This window comes from Apteryx rowi, unplaced genomic scaffold (genome assembly GCF_003343035.1).
Source record: "Apteryx rowi isolate R43461 unplaced genomic scaffold, aptRow1 scaffold_15, whole genome shotgun sequence".
Classification (NCBI taxonomy): Eukaryota; Metazoa; Chordata; class Aves; order Apterygiformes; family Apterygidae; genus Apteryx; species Apteryx rowi.
The window spans coordinates 5,244,607-5,265,735 of NW_020447752.1; the positions used below are offsets into that span (position 1 = coordinate 5,244,607).

At 42.2% G+C, this 21,129-nt stretch overlaps 1 protein-coding gene across 1 annotated transcript in view; it reads right to left on the minus strand.

Annotated features, from left to right (window-relative positions):
• Positions 1 to 21,049, minus strand: part of GALNT9 (polypeptide N-acetylgalactosaminyltransferase 9) — a 157,922-nt gene extending 136,873 nt beyond the window's left edge. Inside the window, exon 1 of the mRNA XM_026058798.1 lies at positions 20,809 to 21,049. Within this exon, the coding sequence (XP_025914583.1) occupies positions 20,809 to 21,049 (241 nt within the window). The remainder of the gene's footprint in view (positions 1 to 20,808) is intronic.
• Positions 21,050 to 21,129: the final 80 nt, after the last annotated feature.

The following is a 21,129-nucleotide window of genomic DNA, read 5'->3' on the forward strand; positions in this document are numbered from 1 at the left end:
AGAAGGCTCAGCACAACTCCTCCTGCATCTCCAAGGGGAAGGAGTCCATGGAGATCTCTGCTAAAGTTGCTCCATGCCAAACATAAGGTTCTCAGAGCATGACTTGGCTAAATGATGTTTCCAAGGCACATACACCCACACACTCAACCCACTGTGAGGGCTGTGTTTTAACATTGCAGCAATCTCTTCCAAAGGCACTGGTGTTAGAGAGACTATGCCAGTTGTGACCAAACCTTCTGACAGCTGAATTTGGAGTCATTTAGTGTTTGAGACTTTGAGGAAGAGGAGAGGAATATCTGAGGAAATACGGAGAAGAATGTGTAATGGAGAGCTAGCTGTAGGAGATAAGTGTTGTAGGGAAAACTGCAATAGTCATCTTGGCACAATGTGGGGAATGACCTACTCAACCAACGCATATAAGAGGTCTCCTGGGGAAAAAAGAACACACATCCTTACAYGGCCACCTTGCCTCCCTGACCTGCCCTGACAACGCGTGTGGCACACGTCACTGCTGACTTCACCAGCCCTCATACAGGTCTGATTTTTTGTTCATTGATTTAGCAGACACTGTAGCATTGTGTAGTCTACTCCTTCTCTGGGCACAAAATTCATTAGGGCTTTTTAATTGGAAGAAATACTAAGTTTTTGTGYACAGATCTCTAATATCAGAAGTAATTGCTTTTATAGAACACTCATTTGAAGCTGGTTTCCCCTTGAGATGAGAAAATGTATTCTAATTACAACAGATAATTCAAAAGGAAATAAATAGATTGATGACTGTAAGGACCAACAAATAGGAACTACACAGACCACAGAAGATGGGCATAAAGGCTCACTGGTGAAGTAAGATCCTGATCCCATGCCTATAGATAATAGGAGAGATTACAGAGGTTTTTTTTAAGCCTCAATATAAGCAAAATCAATTTTCATCAGAGCAGGAATCCTTAAACTCCCTTTAAATTACAGCAGAGAGCTATGTGATGTATTTTTAAACTTAAATTTTGAGTAACAAAAAAAAGACATACCCCTCTATATGCACAATTCTAAATTATATATTGGGGAKCCTGATTTTTTTTTTTATTTTCATTTCAATGATCAAGATGACCATTCACAAAGATCKGTTTGTTTTCTTTAATTAAATAACTAATACCAAGATTCTTCTAGAAGTTTTAAAAYCCCAGCTAACTTGTGCTGGTGAAACATGTAACATGGATTGCTCTCTTCAGGGSTATGGAGGAAAGGAGGAAAACTTCTTCAGGCTCCTCTAGTGATGGCATAAATCTGGAGTTAGGCAGGTGGGAGCTGAAACTTTGGTGTCGCTGCTCAACAGTCCACTGATATTAAAAGGAGACAAAATCTGAGTGTCATCACTTTGGTATTTGGCCTCTGGCAGCAGCCAATACCTGGGGCTTCAGAGGAACCGAAACACAAATCATAAAGCACTGGGCCAATTACACACTGCACAGTCCATGGAAGCAGAGTTCCTTTCTGAACCCCACAGGCATGCAACTAAAGCCCTGAAGCATAATATTTGATTACCCTCATTATCTTAACTCAGACAGGTAGAAATAGGGCCTAAAACTGCCTAGCTCCCTTTAAAAGCCCAGACAATAATACCGGATTCAATTGCATCCCACAGGAATAAATTCTGTTATTGTCACGGTCAGAGTGTCACTGACTCACAAGGAATGGATCATTCGTATCAATATATTAGACTTTCGTTAATTTTCCCAGGGAAAGAGAGGTGAGAAGCCCCGGGGAAAGTGATCATTAACATGACAACAGAACCATTCTGGAGAAAGTACGTGYCAGACAGAGAAAGGTGGTTTCTCCTTGAAAAGCTCCAAGGGATAATAGCTAAAACTTTGGGGCTGTTTAATTAGCTTCAGGAAGAAGCTGCTCCTAGCCAAGTTAAAGGGTTTTCACTTCCTAAATGAGCAGAAGATCTTTAGAGATGTCAGGAGTTTGCTTATGTGAAGTGGAGGAAGGGAACTGAAATGCCTGATCATTGCAGAAAGGGGATTCTGAACCTAAATCTGACAGGACTAGAGACGGAGCCCAAAACTTAAAAGCTGCCATTGGATGCAATGACATTTTCTAACACAGAGCTGATTGCATATCTCTAACCATTAAAAATATTCCTTTGGTTTCTGACTTAATTCTGGATGAGAATCCCTGGAGTGGCTTATTCTCAGACCAGCTGACAGGGCTAGGTTCCTTAGGAAAGAAAATATTTTTAAACACAAGGAATCTAAAAAATCACATCTATCTTACTTCAGGTCCTGTCAAGGCCTTGTACCCCTCTAGACTCCTTGTTTTTGATATTAAGTCTAATCCAACCAAAAGCTGTATCACATCTGACATTGCCAAGCCTTCCAAATCACTTTGTTTCAGCCCAGTTTTTTTTGCCACCTTTGTGGGGACTGTGTCCAAGACTGAGCAAGACTCTGCTCTTCACATCCCCTACTCAAGCTTACCTGGTGAGCTCTCCACAAAGGCCACACAAGCCCATCTCCTGCAGYATCCTTGTGCAATCATCTTCCACATTATTTGCAGACATTGACTTGCCTCCCTGCTCACTTATCTAAACAGCCTGCTATTAAACTAACATAATCACACAGGCAGCTTTCCCAGTAACGAAGATGCATACAACATTTGCCATTTATATGACTGAAAAGCTCCCTGTTCTTCAAACCATTTTACACAATGAAGGATGATAGCATTCAATCCAGCTGCAGCAGCGGCTGCAGCTCAAAATCGCACCGTGCTTGAAAGCAGGGTCTTGATTTTCCACAGCTGTGAAAGTAGTTGCTAAATTCATCTCTGGCAATGCAACTACATTAAAGAGACAATCTAATACCCACAGCTAGCTGTGTATTCTAGTCGCTATTCTCCCTTCCACACACCGAAAATGACAGTCTGCGTCTTTCTTGACCATGAGAGGATCAAATGATCTGAAACAGGTCCCAGTTGCATGAGAACAGTGTTGGGCCAGGCATTTCTCCTTGGACATAGATGGTGGAAAAGCTCAGCTGCCCTGAGGACGTGACATTTTGAACACTTCCAACAGATCTCCTCAAGGGCCTGCTCCTGCTCTTGCAAAAATCAGTTAATTTGGACATTGGTTTCAACAGGAGCTGCAAGGAGCTTCAACTCTTCCATTTGCCTTTTACCGTGACATTGCCTTTTAGGTTCTTCATGGGTGACGTACTTTGCTTTTGCATCATTACACAACAATATTGAAGGCTGGCTCCAAAGCACTCTCACTTCCTTGACAGACTACCTATTTTATCTCTGTATGGAAGGCATATCTTTCTTGAACTATGTATGTGTGCCTCTTTCAGGTGCATCTTTGACACCTCTCAGGGAGTTTGGCTCAGAAATCTGGTTTGAGATATAAAGAAAAGCAGAGATGTACGTTCTTTCTCCTTCCTTGGCTTTTATTTTCCTATTTCATGTCAACAGCACCACAGCTCTGCCTTGCTTGTCAGTGCCAGGCTGTAATGTCACCTCCCATCAACCTCTTAATTCGCATATGATTTAATTTTCTACCAGTGGGACAGGTCAGTCCACAAACAAACATGGTACATATTAGTAACAGCAAAACTACAGCCCAGAATCCACGATCTAAACTAAAATGCTGACAAACCAACAAGTCATGACAGTTTTGAAGCCACAATGGATGAAGACAGTTACTGTGCAGAAAGTCCTCACTGCTGATGCAGATTGGGAGCCCTGTTTCTAACAGATTTTTTGGAGCATGTGCCAGGACCAGAGGCCCAACGTCCCCCTACTTGGAGAGGATCGCACGCAAAGGGACAGGCAGGCAGGCTGGCTCAGAGAGCACTGCCTGGGTTGCTCGGACACGCACATTGGGGTTTTCTCAAAATCCACTCCTCCTGCTGCCGAGCGCTAGCGACAGCAACCAGTCAGCGAGAGCGCTCCTCAGGGCCCTCCACTTAGGTGCGCAGCGCTTGTCCCAGCCTTGCCCGAGCCCCAGTGCTCCTCGCGGCCCACAGGTAGGCAAGGGGACCGCGAGTAATGCAGCACTGATGAACCAAGAAGGCAAATCTGCTGTTACCACAATTCCCAATCTGGAGAAGAGGGTGAAAAAAACATTGCTCATCACATTAAAGAAAAAAAAAAAAGCAATGGAAATTTGGGAAAAAAAAACCAAGTCAATGAATTCTGTCCTAGTCCCTGCAAACAAGAACAAGCTGAGCCCTCTCAGTCCCTCCTGCCACCACTTATAATTTAATCCTCAAATGGTTTCCTTAACACAACTGGGGAAAAAAGCAATGTCCCCATACTTGGATTTGGAATTCCTTGCTATTGCTTAAGGAAATGTTGAGCCAGGTTTTGGTTTTGTTTCTAAAGAGAAAAAGTGTTCCCTCTCGAAATTCATAAAAGATCTGTCTAGAAACAAAAGGCACAATGTCCTACAGACAGTTTATAACATGTAAATAATCAGGGGTTTGTTAGGTAAATATAAAAAGAATTAGGTAACATTTTCTCAGGAAAGTAAATCAGAGGATGAGATATCCTTGTTTCTCCTTTTGCAAGCTAAATAGCAATTGTCAATGCATTTGAGAAAATAAAGATGTAATAGGAAAAACTATTGGCACAATGTTTTATTTAAAAGCAGTAATAAAAGCATTGAGCACTTTGATTTCTGCCCTTTCTGGTTTATTGTTGATATAAAGATAAATTGACTCAGACTTCCAGGAGTGGAAAAGCTATGATCCACTGTTACAAGCACTTTAAAAAAACAGCACTGCTATAATGCCTGATCCATTATTAACAAGATCGGCTTCACTGCGTGTTGGGATTTTTAAGAACTGACTGTGAACTGCAGCTAGCTGAGGCTCTGACAAACTCACGCCAAGACAAAGTGGGCTTTGTTTGGCAAAGGGGGTACATCTGTTAACCACACACTTATTTGATCCACTTGGAGAGAGTTTTTCAACGCCATCTCATATATACAGAATTCAGACCATATATAAAGGCAATAGCTGAGCATTAGAAACTCTGGATCAGTCTTCTCCAATTCACCTTCCACTGACTGCAATAGTGCTTATCCGGTTTACACCAAGGTAATGTAAAAAGAAATTCAAATTTTCTGAGATTCATTTTTTTTCTTCAAGCTTTCCTTTCCTTTACTAAGGAATTCCATAAAAGAATGAATGTTCCTATCCCCTCATGTGTCTCAGGTTTGTACTTAAGGCTACACTGTGAGATGTTAAATTACACAGTAAAAAGAGAGGCGAGGGCAGTGACAGAAGGTGCCTTTATATGGCAGAAGATGATGCTTCGGTGAAGAGGCAGGTATGAATCAAAACACTGTATCTGAATTTCAGGGCACTGAGGTCTGAGCTTACAGCTCAGACTCATCCTCCTCAAGGACACAGAGCAGACATGCCATCCAGTTCTGCATGAACTTCAGGGCACAACCAGGCTTCCTCACAAGCAGAAGGAGCTTTCCAGCAACAAATGGTCCCAGTGAAAGCCAACATGGAGCCCCTGGGCCGTGAAAGCTGTTTGACGACATGACCAGCTGAGCACGCTTCACTCCGCCTAGCACTGAGCAGCGCAGAAGTGTTTTCTCTGGTCCTTGCGTAATTTATTCAGTCACTACTGAAGGGCAATGAGACAAGCTGRTGGGACCCGACTGCCATTTTAGGAAGCTGCAAATAAAGGAGGCTGTCCTGCAGTACTGGTGTGGTCCCAGGGAAGTGTCATGCTGCTACAGTTATTAACTCAAGTAAAGACAAAAGCAGAGAAAATCTGCTCAAGTTAGCGTATCTCACCAATCAACAAAGCAAGCAGAGGAATCAGTGTGAAGATCTGAGTCTGGTTCCCTTAAAAGCTAAGGACTTCACTTTCATCTTTGTGTTTGAATGAATAAAAATCTCATTTGTCATTGATAGGATTTTTAGCCTGGTTTCCTAAGGAAAAGCAGTTTGTGGGATCATGCTGTCTGTATTTGCCTGTCAGTCTGCTTCCCTCTCACAAACCCTCCCCTCACCTCTGCTCATTGCATTTTGAGGCCGGTGTCTAATTTCAGCCAAAGCTTGGCAGACAGTCAGAGGTCTCCAAAAATTACATTTCTGCAAGTGTCACAAAAGTTGACATCTGGAAGACAGTGGCATTAAAATGTTCCTACTGAGAGAAGAAGTTGAGTGAAACCTCAAATATGAGAGAACCATCAGAGCTATCGGGGACCCCCAAGAATTCACCTCTAAGATACTGATTTGTAAGAAAGCAGGCTTTCTTGCTTTTGCTGCTCATGGAAATAAACACTTATTTTTAGAGTTAATTGTTGTAATTACTGGGCAACTAGGTTTGTGATGTTACTTACGTCATTGATTACAATAGCACCAGGACAAACTCTGCACAGATGAGCCTGGAGTCAGACCTTCTTGGTCAAATAGAGGACATGTGTGGGGAGGGGCAGGAGAAGCACAGAGAGGTGACCGGGCACTGCAGATAGGGAGCACAGCAAAGGCACACCTGGAAATGAAACCATGCCTCCTAAGCCCCAGTCCTGTATTTCATCAGCTCTAAATATTTTCCCCAAAGCTAGCCCTGGAACTGCTCCTTTAGCCCCAGGTCCCTGTTTTCTGTGAGCTTACATACACTTCTTGTCAGGTGCTATAGGCAACGATGAGAACCAGGTGAGGTGATAAAACAGCATGCTTTTAGGTCACAGATTAGGGGACTCCTTAAAGAAATAATGAGGTATGTCTGTGACCCCATTTAGAAACACTTTCCCTGTACAGATACCATGTTAAGAAAATTCACATGGAAATGCCCAACTCACTAAATTAGCGTTTCTCACCTTAGGAAACAACAGAGACAGACTTAGAGGTGAGGCACTATAATGACAGCAGGAGACACCTCTCCATAGAATTCTGCCTGCTTGTCCTGGCATTTATTAAGAAACGAATCCCTCCTCTAGTTATTTAATGGGAGGGGCTCTTCCCCCCTGCCACCTTTGAAAAGAATGTAAAGCAAGGTATGCTCCCAAAGTCCACATTTAGCAGCATATCAAACACATTTTTAAATGGAATTTGTCAGTTCAGGATATGTCAAAACTGTTTTGAAAATAATCAGCCTCTAGTGTCACGGTCTCATAGTGACACTCACACCTAGCACAGAGAAGCCATATGCATGCAATATCATCTATCAAACAGATTAGAGGTACCTTCTCCCAGTTCAACAACAAAAACAAAAGATCACGTGATGACTTCTTTTTCTGAAATAAATTACTTCCCAGGAATATCCAATTTTGCTTTCTGACCGTACAAAAACAGTGTACAGAGGACATCTCAGCATTCACAGAGCATCTCCTAGTCACATAGGGCATCTCCTAGTCACATCCAGTTGATGTTGATCCTGCATTAGCTGTCCTGCCCTTTGGGCCTGATTTTGATCTTACTCCTACTGCCATAAATAGACTATGATGCATTAAAAGAGAGCTTTCATCACTTGAAATTCTGGTTCAGAATGGTTATCAATAATCTACATTAACATGTATTATCAGTCCCTGTTGTGGACTCTACCAGAATTAGCCTGTTGCACGCCATACTGTAGAGGAGAACTCAACCTCTCCTTTGGGCTAGGGCAGTCCCAGGGTGACTCATGCACAGACCCCCAACTGCAGTTCTCTAATTCCATGCTTACTTCATCAACTATAAGCAATTTCAATAATAAGAACTTCACCAGTCTCATTCTTCCACAGCCTCCATTGTGTCTCTAAGACAGCAGTATTTGTTTTCCAACTCCTTGTCAGCATGATGAAAGGCTGAGATATGCCTCAACACCAACTATTGTAACATAGGCAGAAATGTCCTCTGCAATGAGCAGCACCTTCCTTGAGGGTTGCATCATTCAGCCCGGGTCCCTTGGCATGCTGGCAGCACAGCAGGCTGCACCATTCCAGCTCCAGAGTCAGGCCTCATCTGCGCCCTCTCGTAAACTTTTCTCCTCTATTTCTGCATACCCTCTGTTTACTCTTCTAATCGCACAAGGAACACTTTAAAAATCTCACTTTGTGAACTTTTTAACATGTGGCAGAAAGAGGGAGACAAAGAATCCACTTATTAGGCAAGCCAGGCTCAGAAGGAATCGAAGAAGAAATTCTTAATTCCCTGAACCCATCAAAGAGAGCTCTCCGCAGTCTGGCTTGGGGTTTTGCAGGCCTGAAATGGGAATACAGCTGTGACTGTGGGAACCGTACCAGGGTGACACTTTCAGAAAACAGAGGGCTTTACAGGTAACCACATTGGACATTAGCATTATGAAAGCCACCTCTGTTCTGGAATTAATCTTCTGTTGAATGAAAGTGCATTGAGCCAGATGGATCTGTTTCAGGAGGAAGATCAGACTGGCACAGGTCTGAAATCGAAGACCATTGCTATTGCCAGCCTAAAGCTGGAGCAGCCGAGAGCACAGTGCTCTGGGCAGCTCCTGACATGTTCAGACCTACGCCTAAAGAAGCATCCCAGGCAGTACATATCGAATGAGTTTGCCAAATATTACATCGAAGTAAGATGAGAAATTTCTAATGAACACCACAAATCTTTTCACTGCTCCCTACAACAGTAGTATTAAACAAACAAAAGACATTCTGCAGGCATTGAGAGATGCAAACTCTAGCAGGTTTTTCATTTTAGATACAGAAGATCATTTACACATGGGAGAAAAGGTTGGTCACCAAGAAGAAATACACGAGCAGGCTCCARTTCAGCTGCCAAGTCCCTGCGACTGCATTTCAAGTCAGAAGCCTGAATTCACAGATCCGGGTTCTGGGAATCACCCATGTGATGCAGAAATTAAAACACAGAACTATGAAATAAACGTGGTTCCCAACCCCCCAGTTAACACAGGCTAACACCTGAATCATTCAAGTGCCCCTTTTCCCAAGTCATACCCACTCATTGCTGTATGTGCTTTATGTGTCAGCTAACTCAACAGTTGGGCAGCTTAGTAGTCGGTTGTTTAACAGCTCAAACATGACCAGCTCCCTCTTACCTTATACTCCTCTCCCATCTGTTTCATGGAGCCACCTGCAATCTATCATCATGCGTTAGGATTAACAGCTCCTTGTGGCAAAGTCTGTTTTTCCTATTAGAGGTGTGAACAGTACCTAGTCCGTGCTCAGCACCTCTAATACAGCACTTGTAATACAAACACCGTCATGGGAATACGTAAACCGCGTCTGCTAGCTGACATCAGCACAACGGGTATCCAAATCTTTACAATCAGCAGGTTTGTGTCTGTGGTAAAGTAGTCACCGATGGGATTGAAAATCGTGCAGCTACCAGTAGCCTCATTTTACACATGGCTAGATGACTAGAAATCTCCCTGACAAGGAATCTATAAAGCAACTGCAAATTTTAATCCCAAGGAAGACTAACCTTTGGGTTATACAATGCTGTTTCAACTGGGGATATTTTTAGTCTTATCACTGCCTTCAGTTCAGCATGCACAGGAAAGAATACCACCAATCTTTCCTACCACATGAAGCTTGCTTGAAATTAGTTAATATATTTTTATTTACAAAACCTTCACATCCTAGAGGCATCAGAGAGCTGTAGAAAAAATAAATTCAATTTCAAAAAGGGCAGTGAGGCCCCATTGCTGAATAAAACAAAACCAGCATAAAGAATCCAAATGAAAAACAACCAATTAACCCCATCACCCCACCAAAAATGCCACAGAGACAAAATGAGCAGCAAACTTCTCCAGCCTTGCAGGAGAGGGCTTTCAGCTGTCATGGTGGACACCTTCCAAGAAAACTGAGCTTCTGTGCAACAAAGCCCCTTTTGCTGTGGGGATGGTACAGCACTGCCTTGGCCAGGATGCTGGTCTGAGCTGTGGGAAACAGATACTGGGGATGCTGTGTGTGACCCTGTGCACGTTGCATTTTTTGCTGTAGCCCAAAGCGCTGCAGGGCAGCAAGTGCTGCAAGGCGAACTCCTACGTGTCAGCCTCTGGGGTGAGAGCTGAAGGCTTACACTGAGGACCTACTGTCCCTCCAGGGAGGGTCAATCCCTTGACTGAGCCTCCAGAGGCAGCTCTTCAGAGCTAGTCAGTAGAGGATGCTGAAAAGGTGGCAGCCAAAAATCCCATCCTTCCTTTGAAGTCTGCAAATACCTGCCCCCTTAAGACTCACAGGTTTAAAGGATGCAGAAAGGGTCTTATTCTTCACCYGAAGGAAAGTTACATGGCCCTCCTTTTGTTTTTAATTTTTAAACAACAGACTAGTGGTTAAAGCATTCAGCTAGGACGCAGCTAACCCATATGCATTTAATTGCACATGCACACTTAAAATACCYGTTGGATCAAATCTTTTTAGTCAAAGTCTAGTTTTGGATCCCAGTTAGATTCAGTGCAAGTTAGGCACCGGTCTGCCCATCACTGTCGAACTGAGACACATACAATCATAGACAGAAGCAGATCTCTAAGGTCAAAGTGAAAAGCTTTCTGCAACACAGGCCTTAACTGAGGGACAGGGGACCTGTGTCCACAGGAGTGCAGGGTCTGGCCGAGGGATGGGGGGTTGTGACCACTGGAGAACCTAATGGGTGGGATGCAAGAAGGGCATTCCAGTTCACCCCACAGGAGGGACATAGTACTGTGCAGTGCTGTGGAAACAGATAAATCAGTCTCTAAACAAAGCCTTCTCGGATAGGCACAATAACGCTGCTAATTTGACCTCCTGGTCTGTGCACTTCATTTTGCAAAACGCAAACTGGAGCCAAACAGCACAAACACAGAAACAATCAAAGACTCAGATGCAGAAACACAAAGCTCATTGGTTCTATACTAAAAAGGAGAATCACTCCAAAACCTTCAAGGAGAGAAAATTCCATTCTCAACCATAATAAAATAGTGCACAGACTCAGCATGAGTTCATCTTTATACTACATATATATCATCATAACTAGCCAATATACTGTTCATTCTGTGGCAGAAGTAGCCTCATTTGGCCATGTTAACCACTGGAGTTACTATGCTGATAACTCCTGGCTGTGCTGATCCTTCTGGATCAACAGCAGGGATGCATTCAGGCAATGGACTTCAACAGCACTAACTGCATGGGTGAGCTGGAGTGGAGGAGAATCTGGATCACTGCTGCGTGCATAAAAACAAGCAGACAAATCCACTCGAGCCYATCTGAGCAAGACAGCTGGGTACCCCATCCAACCAGTGCAACATGTTACTGCCCACACAAAATTCTGATGACAACAGAACATGGGTCAGCAGGATCTACGGTTTGCTTAAAAAAGTGGTGGGTTTATACCTTACTTGGATTCCTGACTAAACACAACTATTGCCTGCATCACAGACATGCTTTTTAACAGTTCTCCTCAGGAACAAAGATGAGTAACACACTGGTAACCCCAAAGAGACCAGCTCTGCGCTACCTGAGCCTATGAAGTCATGAATGTCTCACCATGGCAAAGAATACCCCTCACAGATAACACTGCCTAGTCTAACATAGCCCTACATGAGCCTCTGTAGGTAATACCTGTATTTCATATTATCTGAATATTTGAAGGACCTCAAGTACGAGAGAGACCTGGCAGGATCCATTTCTTCCCTGATCAGTTTATCCACATTAAAGCCTAGTTGGGAGAGCTCTTGTGCTGCTTGTACCAGGCAGTGATTCAAGCGCCAGGCTCTAGCAAACCTGAGTTGAATCACCCCTTAGAAAGTGTTTGTGACTCTTCCGTTAGTGAGCACTTCCTGTCATGAGTACTCCAGCAAAGGCAAGTGGACTGTGGGTATAAGCAGCTCTGCAACATAGGTAGAAGGTAGAGAACCAAGTTCCTCAGCTGCCTCTTGCCTACACAGACTCAGATTTTCTCCTCTCCCTCCTGCTGCAGTTAATTGCCTGAACAAGTGGGGAAAGTGGTGGACTGTACAGGCAAAAAATTGTCCTTCTGGAGCAGAATTCAGTGGCATACAGATACCAAAGGCCTTTACATCAACAGCTTCTTTCCACATGCATGTCTTAGCCTTGCAGAGAGGAAGGAGGTACCATGGCTCTGCTGGGGAACAGGGTGGCTTTTGCCAAAGCTATGCCATTTTACAGTGGGTATTCAACCCGAGAGAAAAACTGGCATTATAGCAACCTCTTAGATATTTGCTCTAACATTTAACCAGGAGGTTAAGACTGAAGCAAATACACTGAAGAATCCCAGAATCTCAACGTGTTCCTTTACACTTCAGGCATATTTCAGCCAGGGAGGAATCCACTGAGTTTTGGTTATTTAGATGCGATTTCCAAACCGTTCTGTGAAATAGGTAACTCTCCTGCAGCCTTCTGGCACCAAACACCTCCGCCTGACAGAACCACAGTAGCACTGTTTACAGAAGCTGTTTCAAAGACCTTTTCCTTGTTTTAGTTTCCTTAATCATTGCCCACTCTCCCAGGATGACATGCAAATTACAGCTCAAGTATTAAAAGTATAAATCAGATCATGGTGGCAAATGAAAGGACTTCTACAGAACAGATCTGTAGGAGGTGGTACAAAGCTTAAAATATTCAGAAGTCTATATTCTCACCTTTTCTAAAAACGCTTTGCTCATTTTTTAGACATCTTTTCTGTTCCAAAGAAAACTGTGTGTCCACATTGCTCATAATGACAAAGCAGAATCAGGTCTTTTYTATCTTTTACTATTCATCCTGCAGCTGCCCTTGGACTCACCTCCAAAGTTGGTAATCAAGGACATACTTAAAAAAATAATAATAAAAAATAATAGGCCTTTCTCCATTTGCCAGAGATTCCCAGAACTGGGTCTTTTTTACTGAAGTGTTTCACTAAGAAGGATTCTCCCTCACTGAGGCTACAAAACCATTCATAGTCCCAGGTTCATCCTTGGCTTGACAGCAAAGATCCCTCAGAACTAGTCATCCAAGCAAAACAAAGGGAGAGGGCAAGCGGCCACAWCTGCTTCACAAGACAACTCCGCAAGGCTGCGCAGAACATACACTGAGTAGCTTAGGCTGATGGCAAACAGCAAGCAGGTTTACTTTACTTTGAGGACATTCATTTCTTCCTCTTACTACAAAGCCCAACTGACCTGTCTATAGTCATAAGAGCAGGCCCTCTCAATACACATTTCAGCAAGATGACCTAAGAGGTGTTTAAAAACAAACAAACAAAAAAAACCCAGAAACCAGAAAACCCCTAAAGCATACAGAAATGAAAAGGCCTGAGAAATATAATAATAAGGATAGGGAACTGCTATGAAAGGCCTTCCGGATGGCTCTACCAGATTTTGCACAAAGTGCTGCTGCACTGTCTTCTCATGCATTACAATGAGTCTAGGTTAGCTAAACCAGGTGAAATAAAAAGCTAGTGCAAAGAACCACAAAATAACAAGCCCATGCTCCCTCACAGTGGGAAGCGACTGTCAAATAGAGGGAGGAGAAAGCAGAACTCAGCCCCAAAATACCCATTCCTTGGACATCTGGAGGTTTGCATATACACACATGGCTCACTTCATTTAGATCTATACCAGATGAGAGGTTCCAAAAGACATCATTTCAGCAAGCCAATTGGTGAGGCTCAATTTGAAAAAAGGATCATTTTCCCACAAATGGCAACTCCATCCTTGATTCACTGTTTTAGAGGACTTTCGGTTGATGCAACTGAAGGCCCTTTTCCTACTGCTTCAGAGTTCAAAAACACAAAGCCATAGAAGAAATATGGATTATCTTTATCTTTGCTGCACTCTTGAAAGCTACCAATATGGGTATTGTGGGCAATGAGAGAAGAGTGAACAGAAATCATCAGCAAGACAGCATTAACAAGATGAAGCCTATCAAGCTTTGAAGGGATCTTCTCCAGGTGAAGCTCCATATTGCTTCAGCTGTACCGGAGAGTTTGCAGCATAAGCACAAGAAAGTTTAGCAGATTACACTGAGAAGTAAATTACAGAACCAAGATTCTCACCTTCACCCCTAACACTACTACCATGCATTTAAACTCTAACTCCAACTAAATGACGGGATCTGAGACAAGGTGCATCACACTGCTCCCTGATGGCTCCTTTCTTTTCTGCAAGTTGCACAAATCTTGATTCAAGAAACATCCTTGCTACACGTTCATGCTTCTACTGTCCTACAGGACTTGCTGGGTAACCAGTTGAACTGTAGCATGTCTCCAAAACTTTTTGGGAAATGTCCGTATTAGAGAACACCCAAAAAGGTAAAAACTATAGGGCAGAAAGACAACTTTCAATCTACTGGCATCTGCCATGCGGTCTTTAAAAGGGGGGTTGCCTCCACCTATAAGGCTTTCATATACACACAGCCATTTCCACGGCGCCATACCTACGGGTTTTAGGAAAGGCAGACACAAGTCATCGACACAAGTCATCAACACATCCAATTAAGACTTTGCTGCTTTAGCTCTGTGCTCCCAGGAAAAGATGACTTTAGGTCAGTGGGAGGATCTCTATCTGGTTTTCATTCTCAGAAGCTGAAGTTCTCTATTTCAGAAGACGGTTTTGATCAACAGGACTACAACAATGTTGGAAGCTGCTTTGCTGCTATTGGCTTTCTTCCTTCCTGCTATCCAGACCATCACAGGTTCTTTTTCTTTTTTTCCCCCTCTTCAGTTTATTAATTTAAAATAAGTGATGGAAAYGACTAGTAAGTGAAACCCCACAAATAATAACAATAATAAAAAAGTATGCCAAATGTAGTGAGAAAGAAAGAGAGACTGAGTACCCATTAGTAAGGTTAGAGAGGGGCATTAATAAAAGAGAGATTTGTTAAACATGACTCATTTCTGTTCCTTCCTTTCATAAATCTTATTATTTCCTTGGAGAACAGCCATGCACTGAGTGCCTGGAACTGCATTTTTAAATGATGCTGTTGGTTTATCTACAACTTGCCTTAATTTACTGAAAAATCAAACACACAAAAAAATCCAAACTCAAAACCAACTCACCCAACCACCCACCCTCAAGACTTTAAAGTTAAAGCCAGTTTTTTTAATCCTCAAAGCCTGTCTGTTGGTCACAGATGTGCACGGACCACAGTGTAGCTCTTCACTAAAGGAGGGCAGCATCACATTTGCTTTTCCAATTCTAACATCTACAAAAAAATGGAAAGAAACTGAACTGGGATATCTTCAAAAAGGCAATAAAAACAACATCAGTCGAAGATTTTCTTCCCACCTCTGTAAAAATTGCATTTAATCCTATATAGTACAAATGATTCAAGTTCTACACAAATGAGTCAATGATAAAACTACCACATGATTTTTCTGTCAAAATGAGCTTTCTTACCAGCTAATAAAAGCAAAAAGCAGAAACTTTACATAGGAAATGGTTAGCAGTACATGAAACAAAGAGCACAGGGAGAGACTTTAAAATCACTGATGTGCTACTGGAATGGAGATATATTTTTCATATTTGTCACTATTTAGAAGTGTTGAATGCAGTTTTGCCCATTTTAAACAAGAATTTTACCTACTCTTTATACCATATGTTTAGCCATTTTCTTCCTAATGTGATTGAAGAGAGGAAGATTGTTTAGGATATTACATTATAGTTTTATAGGGCCAGTCCAAATATCCACTCGTCATATCTTCTTCCTTCATTTTGGGGGAATAAAATCTTGGCCTTCCTGAAATCACTGATTATGATTTATGGCTGCTGTCAAGTTTCATTGGGTGAAAACTTTGCCTTGTACTAGGCTTTACGTTTGGCTTCAAGCCCCCATCACCAGCAGCAGCTACAAAAGCAATCTCCCAGGCTTCGCTTCACGCCCAAATAGTATAGGAGTAGAACTGGACTGCAGAAATTGCAAATCAATGGACCTTTACAGCTAAAGTTCTTGCAAACACTAGAGTGTTCTGCAGACCCAGCCCTTCCCTCAATTACATACATCAAGATTAATGCAGCTAAAGCCAACGTCAAGTTGAGATCAGGCCTTTTGGACGACTTCACTTTGCAATATGGAAGGTCAGGCCTATAACAATGTTGAGTTACCTCAGCGGGAGCAACTGATCCAGAACAAGTGAGAACACTTGCTCTGTGCCATGTGGCGAACAGAGAAACTGCAGTCTAACTTGAAAAAAAAMCTCTAGTTAATATTTTTCACTCCTGCCTTCACTCGGCCCCACCTTGCATCTCTTAAAAACTCAAAGTGAGACTACATGAAGAAGCCTCTCATTAGTATAACGAAAACACATGGCAAAGAGCAGTCCCCACAAGTGAGTTGCTGCTTCTTGGGAATAATTACTTGCTAATGTTGTCAGACGCATCACACCATAATCAAATTAAATAGTTATAACATGAGAATCTGTATGTGGGTATGAGAAAGTGCAGTTTCATTAATGCAAGGCTGGCAGCCACACTTCATCTTCCCCCATGCGCACATGGCTTTACCTCTCTTTTCTGCAAAGGAATTACTCTTCAGCTGAAAGTTGCCAACTCTAAAAGCTTCTTTTTGACAAATCTGATATGGACGTTCACATGATTCATTTGCAGCCTGTTCCCAACCCTTTTTCGATATGGAAATTTGGAACCATTTCTTCAGGCCCCTAGCCTATGAAGAATAAACTGTCCTTTTAAAAATACTACTGTACCTTTTAAGTATGCAGATTGCCAGGCTGAATTTTAAATGCAATCACTTTGCTTCCAGTACACTCTAAAAATCAGGAGTCACAGTCTGCATGAATCAGTCCTTGCACCTAGGACCTGCTATTTCCATCATTTTAAGCCTGTGTGCTGCAATTACATGAATTGTCCACTTTTTTCCCAGCCTTCTCCATGAAATGCATATGCAGTATAAAACCCATTTATCAAAATGGAAATTGCTGTTGTATTTAATCTTCCCAAAGAGAGCAAAATCAAATTACGATTCGTAAAGAATGATAATTTGCCAAATTCAAGGGAATATTCCAAACTTATTCCTCCACGTCTGCAGTAGAACGGGTCAAAGAGGTCTAATGCAGAAGACATGGGTAGGAAGACATGATGTGAGCATACATAATGAGAAGATGAAAACTCTCTTAATCTTTGCAGATTGAATGAAATCTAATTACATGCTGTATTGATTGTTGTGTATTACTGGAAAGAGACAGTGAAAAGGGAAAAAGGCAATTACAGTGAAATTGTAGTCTGACCCTTCAATTGCTTTTGTCATGAAAGGTTATGCTCCAGTTGGGGCATCAAAAACTCTTTATTCTCTATGGTAAATCATTAGCAATAGACTCAGATACAAAACTGATTAGGGGAAAAAAATCCAGTCAGTTAGATCTTGTTGATTTTTTTCCTTTATTAAAAAAAAAAAAAAAAAAGCAAAGGAACAAAATACCAAGGTATTTTGTTATGGCATATCATTATGCCATTTCATGAATTGCTATGAAGTCTACCTGGCCTTACCTTTATGTTAACTGATAATAAGAAATACTCTTCAATAGTAAAATCATAGCAAAAATGGAAAAATATACAGATTGATGAACTTGATCTGGAATAACTCAGTTGTTCAAAATAAATATTATATTTGAAATCAAACATTGACAAGTTACATAAGGGGCTTCACCAAGGAAACTCCACAGCCATGTTTCATTCCTCTCCTTTCCCTTTGTACGCTCCGCCCACATACTTCCACCAAAAAAGAGCAGCAGCTGGGCATAAAGGCGGCTTTCAAAAATATGATTTTTCTGAGTTGATCAGAAACCAAAGCACAAGTCAACTGAAAACTATTGTTTGGGTGTATGCCTGCACATCCCCGCACAGATTTGTGGCAATTCTCATTCACTCCATTCTAAAAATTCTTGTTTTGCCAGAGATAATTGCAAGGACCAGCTTTCTACTGGCTTTCATATATGGTCTTCTACGCTCTACACGTAATTCCACAGGCATTGTATGCACAGTTTTTATTCAGTTTATTCAGACTGAAAAGTTAATGAGGTGTCTAGTGATCAGTTTTAGGTTGCCTCCGGATAGACTTGTAACCTTACTGCTTGTATTTATATCTCCTTACAGAAGGTGTGCTTTAAGATAACATTTCTTTGATTACATGAAAACAAATAGGGGTGACAGAAACCAAATTCTGCATGGTTGCAGCTGCAGGACTGGTTTCTCACGGAAGCGTCTATTACCCTGGATCTTCAACAGAGTCCCTGGAAAATACAGGTGAAGTCTTTCTAGTTTAAGAATAATCCAAATAGAAGAGAAAAACAGATTAAAAGAACACAGACTTTACGACCAACAATATAAGGTACTTAATAGGTGGCTCTAAATTTGCTGATCCCAAACTAGAAAGAACCAAGAGCAGAAAATTAAAATACTGATCTGGACAGATCTATAACATTAACATTGGGCTGGACTCAGTCTCTTTTGGGCGCTTGCAGGAGGTCTGGGTGTGCAAGGAATTCATATCCCCTAAAAATAAAATCTGTCTACCAACATCATTCTCTTCCTCTAAAAGTGATTTTGACCCACCTCATTAAAAAGCTGACGTCCAAGAAGGTCTCAGATGGCTCTCTACCCTTATGATAGAGCACTAGATAGGATAATGTCTGAGAAACCTGCTGGACACTAGGATGAAACAGCAGCTCTGAAGCTGGCTAAGTGTTTACCTAATACCAGTCTCTCCGTTAGACAACGTACAACATTGTCACAGCCGGGCTCCCTTGAATCTAAATGCTGCCAGAGGAGCACTATGCCCATTAAGTAATGAGTCATGATATTAAAAAGGAATGCCATTGAGCTAAACCCAAACACAGATGCTTGATCCTGATTTCACTTACAGTGATGCAGCTCCGATCACTTCAGTGGCTCCTCCTAATTTTTTTTAAGGACTTTTTGGTTTTGTTGCCACAGGATTTAAAAAAAAAAAAAGAGAGAGAGAGAGAGAAACTGCCTGATAGCAAAATAATTAATCCGTATTAATGTACTATTGTGTAATAAAAAGAACAACTATGTCAGAGAGAAACTGAAGGGAAAACTAACAGGGAATTTGAATGGCTCAGCTTGAAAAAGTTTCTGTATTTCCCCATTTAAGAACTTTCAAGAAGAAAAAACTGCCCAGAGTGCTTATTATCCCCCTTAGGAGCAACACAGCATTTTAATTAAATAGTAATGTTGCTGTGAATTTCCATATCCATAAAACCAGATTAAAGAAGAAGAAGGAAAAAAAAAAAAACCCAAACAGAGATGGACATTACAGAGAACTTCCTGTTTCATGTTAAGCCACAGTCATTATGTGCAATGGTGCCTGCCTCATACGCTAAGGACTCCCGCTGATTTCTCCAGTGGATACTATGCTGAGATGAACCCAGAGCCGGTAAAATAATTCTACCCAAAGTCTCACCTATGAACACTGCCAAGGACAAATCAATTTGGGCCAAAAAGATCTATCCAATTCAGCTGGGATGGACACAGCCTAGGGACTGAGCTATTTTGCTTTGGGCGCTCTATGGCTGCACTGAATTTGGGAGGAGGATTTCCCTCTTAAATCCTGCATTCTTCAAAACTTCTACAAAACGTCATTAGGAAACACAGATGTAGACATTTTCCAGTTCACACGTATGTATTTATGTGACTATCACCCACAACTTCACATTCCTCTTCTCTTTTCCCCATTTATACACACGTGTGTGCATGTGATTGCATGTAAGGGGATGTCTATTCTATAATACTTGCTGGCACAGACTGCATAGTACCATAACAGTCTAAGCTGCTTAGATTTATACAGTCATTCAGAAAGTAGTAACAGGGAATATACTTTATACGAACCCTCCTATTTGTCTGCATTTTGAGACTGCAGTAGCCTTTGTTAAATCAACATTACGAGTAAGAAGATTTTCACAGCCATCCTAGAAGCATATTTGGTATACTTAAACATACTTACATGGGAAATTTTATGACGTGCTAGATGCTAAATGTTACATTTATATTATAACATCATGTAAAAGTTTACTTGTTTGACCTCTTCTTGTCCAAAGCTCTGATGTATTTAATCACATACTTAAGCCTCTAATGTTTGGCATTCAGAACTTTATGAATCTATGCAAATATAACTGCACTTGTTTTGAAAAATTAGCTTCTATATGAAAGGTTAGCTGTTCTATAACAACTTTTATGGCTTAGCCTGTTCTAATTACCATAGAAGGGGCTCTTTGCTTACTTACCAAGATTTTTCAAGGCTAGTAAATTAGAATTGAAGATGATAATAAGAAAGCGGTGGTCACTTCCCCTCCTCACTGAAGATAATACAAAATTTAAATGGCAAAGTCATTAAAGAAACACGTGGGTGCTGTATTTAACTAGACTATTAAAAGCACACAGTGTAAGAACTGAGCAGAGTGTTTTTAAAGTAATTCTAAGACCAAGTAATATGACTTCCAGCTATAAACTAACAATGCATCTGCTATATAAACGCATACATACCCAGGCACAGTTAATACATCCAGGCAAACTGTAAAACCTAGGTACTGTTCACAGGGACTTCAATCAATTCTTACATCCTCCTCAACTCTGCAGTCTCCTTAACTTTGTCTCTATTTAGGAAGCCCTGACTTTGGACTGAGTTTGGGGGTGGGAGGTGTCCCCCACAAGTCCTCCAGCAATATCCTGCAGCTACCAATTCCCTCTTTTCCTCTCCAGCAGGCACAGGGTGCATGCACCCACGGTACAGAGGTCTCCCTCCCCCGTGTGTGTGCACTCCAGATGCTCTTCCCCATCCCACGGCACCCTGCTCAGGACATGGCACGCAGCAGGACCGGCACTGCGAGGTGCTCTGTGCCTGCCCCCCCCAGCCGTCCGTACCATTTAGCTGGTTGTACACCACTTCCTCCAGGTGGTCCAGGCGCTGCAGGATGGACTCCCTCTCCGCCAGGCTGCCCACTTTGGCGCCCCGGCTCCTGGCCCGGCGGTCCGCACTCCTGACGATCTGCACCAGCTCCTGCGAGCGGTCCTGGATCCTGCAGTAGACGGAGAAGAGGATGATCCCCACGAAGACCAAGATGTTCACCGTCAACAAAGTTTTGATTTTCCGTGCCACCGCCATGGGAGCCGCCGCCGTGCTGGAGGGGGCACGTCAAGGCATGGTGGCGGGCGGCGCGGGAAGGGGCGCGCAGGGGCGCGCAG